The 4,367-nt window shown below is 35.9% G+C and overlaps 1 protein-coding gene across 3 annotated transcripts in view; it reads left to right on the forward strand.

The window, feature by feature from the left end:
* The window catches only part of LOC118743713 (farnesyl pyrophosphate synthase-like), a 14,702-nt gene extending 14,418 nt beyond the window's left edge, over positions 1 to 284 (forward strand). For all 3 annotated transcript variants that reach the window (XM_036476473.1, XM_036476475.1, XM_036476474.1), the window contains one exon: positions 81 to 284. In XM_036476473.1, coding sequence (XP_036332366.1) covers positions 81 to 265 — 185 coding nt within the window. In that variant the 3' untranslated portion in view covers positions 266 to 284. The remainder of the gene's footprint in view (positions 1 to 80) is intronic.
* Positions 285 to 4,367: the final 4,083 nt, after the last annotated feature.

A 4,367-nucleotide genomic window follows, 5' to 3' on the forward strand; every position in this document is an offset into this window, starting at 1 on the left:
AGTGGTAGGTGCAGTGCATGCATTTAATCAAGTATATTTTTTATTTTCTTATAAATACATTTTGTTTTTTTTTTTGTCAGATCCACAAAAGGTGGCGCGTGTCAAGCAACTTTATGAAGATCTAAACCTACCTAGGGTCTACGCCAAATACGAGGAAGAAACATACAACGGCATCAAAGCACGTATTCAACAAACTTCAGATGCGGTACCGAGCGAAATTTTGCTAGAAATGCTTAACACAATTTATCAAATAGAAGTCAAATAAAGAAAAAAATTCCCGATAAGTGGCACTGCTTTTATGTTGTTTAACATTAGCACAGTAAAATTAGACTTCCTCAAAAAAAAAAAAAATTTAACAGCGATTTTTTGATGCAGTTTTGATGCACGTAGATCATGGATCCACAATCTTGCCCCTAAATTTCATTTGGCAACATTCCGGCATTTTGGACTTTAGTTTTTTTTTTTGTTTATTGCGATTAGCAAGCTTATTTTGCATTTTCGTAAAAATGGTTAAAAACAAATTTGTAGAGAAATAATTTTCCACGTTTGTTATATAGAGTATGAATAATTAGCAAAAACTGCGAAAAAATTTTACTTTGTCGCGGTTTTCGCCATTTTTCGACAATTTCTGTTGGAAATACATAGCATATTGAAATTCCAAACTTGTAGAGAAATTCATGCTTCACAACTTTTATACGTAAAATTTTTTTTTTGTACGACGCGAAGCGACGTAAAATTAATTTCCCTAAAGCGTCAACCAGTACCAGTAGTAGGCGCCCCCCATTGAAACCAGTGTGGCCTTTTCAAAAATTCAACATGGCGCCCCAAATATGGCGTCTAAACTAACCGCAAATTAGATTTTGCGTTACAACTTTTGTGCCACTGGAGAACATAACACTAAAAAGGAAAAACTAACATCAGGTTATTGTATTTTTAAGGTCTCTGATTACGAACGCATGATTTTAAAAAATTCATAATGGCGAGCCCAATATGGCGGTCAAAAAACTAAATTCGATCCGATTCGCGTGAAAAGTTAAATATGCCTGCCAAATATTTTCAACAGAAAGTTAGTGCGAGCTAACCAGAGTAAATCGTGCTACCCACTCTTTCGTTAAGTTTGGAACTATCTTTTCTTAAGACTGTGGCACCTTCCCACAGTGTAGAGAACTGGAATAATATAGCTGTCGTAGATTATCCGATTGAGTTTGAAAAACCTTTGCGTGTCCGAATTTCAGGTCTCTCCAAGACTTGACCGTATTTAAACTGGTCGCACCACAGCCGGCCCGAAATTTGCGCAGAGATCCACCGTTTTAAGGTTTAAGAGTATTTCCAGAGATTTGGTGGATGTAGCGGGTAGTGCTCCCGCGGCGAGATGGAAAGCCGTCCTCTGTACCCGTTCCACCTTGGCTCTGGGCAACGTCTTATTTAGCGCAGGCCACCATATGGTGACCTCGTGAAAGAGGATGGCTCTTACCGCCGCTGTTTACTTACATGTATAGTACATACACGTGTATGAGGTTGTATGACCCATTTTTCGTCTATAGCTGTCTTACAGGCATGCAGGGTGGTATTGACCTTCCTGGAGCGCCCTCCGATATTTCGCTCCCAGTCAAGTTTCTTTTCAAAGGTATTTGACTTCGGTTGAGAGAGTAAGTTTTACCGCGTTTAAAATGGGAAATTTGAATTGAGGAATTTTACACATCCTCGTGAAAAGTACTATTACGGTCATGGCAGGATTGACGGTAAGGCCACACTCCCCTGGGGAAGTGGCTCTGGTCACATATTCTGTGATGGAGGCCTTCCTCAGTTCTGATAGAATAGTTATTTTTTCGAGAAGTGTAAACCGCAAAACATTATTGTTATTATATATTCTTAAGATGGAAGATCCATTAAACCAGTAGTAGTTGTGAATTATTAAACAATAGATCGAACTCAAAATCGTGCAATTTCGTATCTCAAGGGAAAAGCTAACGTTTTCGGAAGCTTTTTATATGGGTCAGATCTCGGTTTGAGCGTCAATGCATAAACACAATTCTAAAAAATATAGATATATGGGGCACTCTTCATCAAATAAAGCCCCGCGGTTAGAGTCTTGAAAATTCGGTACAAAATATTTACTTTTAAATGATGAGTGGCGTTTCTGAAATCCAATATGGCGGACATAGTTTTGAAATATTATTGGATTCACTTTAAATATTGTTACACTCTGAGCTTCTTGCGAGTCACTGATCACGAATTTGATTCGATCCTACATTTTTAAATTTAAAAATGGCGGTTCTAATATTGCGAATTAAATAAGTTTTTAAACATTTTTCCGTCATCTTGGATCCACCATTTTGAATTTAAAGAATTTATGGCCAGGTTCATAATCAGCGACTCCAAAAACTTCCAAGTACAAGTTTCCAGCGAATTCAATAAATTTTTAAAAACGTTTCCCCCATATTGTATTTCAAAAATGCCACTCTTCATTTAAAGGTAAACTTTTTTACCGAACTTTCAAAAATATAACCGATTTTTATGACCCGAACCAATTTTGGAGACAGGGAGTTGATGAAGAATGCATCATAGGTGGTATTTTCTCCATTTTTATTTTATTTTATTTTTATTTTTCAAAGTTAAAATAGAAAACTAATATACTTTTTCACATAAATTTTATTATGGACATAGGCAAATTTTGAGAAAAAATTTAAAATATCTAAATTAATTGCTTAATTCGCTAATTCAATATGTATGCCTGGAGCACTTGGAATTTTAAATATTTATTCATATGTTAAAGCGAAATGCTTATCAAACAAGCAAAAGTCAGAAATACATATTTTCTTTTTATCTGAGTCAGAAACTGAAGTTTCTACAACGTTCCATGAGGCAGTATACATATAAGCTGGACGTGAACCAGACTAACCTCTTAAATATTTGCTCCCTTGAAACAGTTGTATAAATTTGTATTAATAACAGGCACTCAAGTGTAAACAAACTGAATTTATTTTGCACACATTTTTTTATTGCATATCTTCGAAAGTAACCGAAATATGTAAAAACAACGGTCATTGATATTTACTTAATTAAATTTACAGTAATCTTCATAAAACAATTAATATTAAATGCGAGACGAATGCACTTACCGTACCGAGTAGGTATGCTTTTTGAGAGTATAATAGAAAGGAAAAAATATTAGTAACTTTTGGAATTGAGAAGCCCCGAAATACGCGAAAGATGCCAAACCATTTCAAAAATATGGCTAGCTGAGAAAATATCAAAGGTTGTCCGGGGTTTTTTAGCGGCTAAAACTAGTTTACCTCTACCTTTTGATAGAAAAGACGTCAGCACTAAAAAACAACTGGCCCAATCTGATAGTCTATGCTAAATTAGAGATGATTCGAAGCATTTGGTAAACCCCGTATCTTCCCATTCTTTTATTTATGGTAGCATTATGTCGAAATGTTTAACGAAGACAAGCGTAAGACAGATGGGGGCAGTTTTTTCGTAAATACAAGGAAAAGTCTATGATACTTACGTTTCTTTAATTGGGAGCAAAGGTTTCACACAACGATTAAGAAGGAGGGTTGGAGCAAGGCAATGAAATTTAGCTGTAGATCTCTAACGAGATGGTAACGAGAGTGGGTGCCAGAGTATACTGCTGGGGACTTAATGTCAGGTGGGCAGTAAGGTTACCTGTCCAGTTCAGCATATTTCGCTAGAAGGATGGCAGCAGAGCTAGCCTATACAGAAACGACAATCAATTAGGCAGTTTGATGTATTATTTCATCCAAAAACGTCCTTTGCAGCCGGGAAGCCTATACAAGGCTCTCGAAGAGACAAAAGACATTCGTAGACTACTCCAACACTTGTACAACGAAATTGAGGACAGTATTAAGAGGCAGTTGAGGGCTAGATGGAATGAGTTAACCATCTGCATATTGTTACAGCTATACAGAAGGCATTGCAGAGTTGTTACCGGGTAGCTTACGGGGCATATCCTGGTGTCTTCTCATATATAAACGTGGATAGTTGCAGGAAATGTCGTCAGCGGTACCAGGGAAACCATAGATCATCTTCTAAGCCACACTGTCAAAAAGAGGACTACACCTTTTTCAGTTTTAGTTCAGAAAGTTGCAATTTAAATTCAGAAAGTTACAATTAAAGTTCAAAATTTCCATTTCAAATTCAGAATTTCCATTTCAAATTCAGAAAATTACAATTCATATTCAGAATTTCTATTTCAAATTCAGAAAATTACAATTCAAATTCAGAATTTCCAGTTCAAATTCAGAAAGTTACAATTCATATTCAGAATTTCCATTTCTAATTCAGAAACTTTCATTTCTAATTCAGAAAGTTACAATTGAAGTTCAGAAATTTCCAATTCA

Source organism: Rhagoletis pomonella, unplaced genomic scaffold, assembly GCF_013731165.1.
Source record: "Rhagoletis pomonella isolate Grant_MI unplaced genomic scaffold, Rhpom_1.0 Rhpom_scaffold_00007, whole genome shotgun sequence".
NCBI lineage: Eukaryota > Metazoa > Arthropoda > Insecta > Diptera > Tephritidae > Rhagoletis > Rhagoletis pomonella.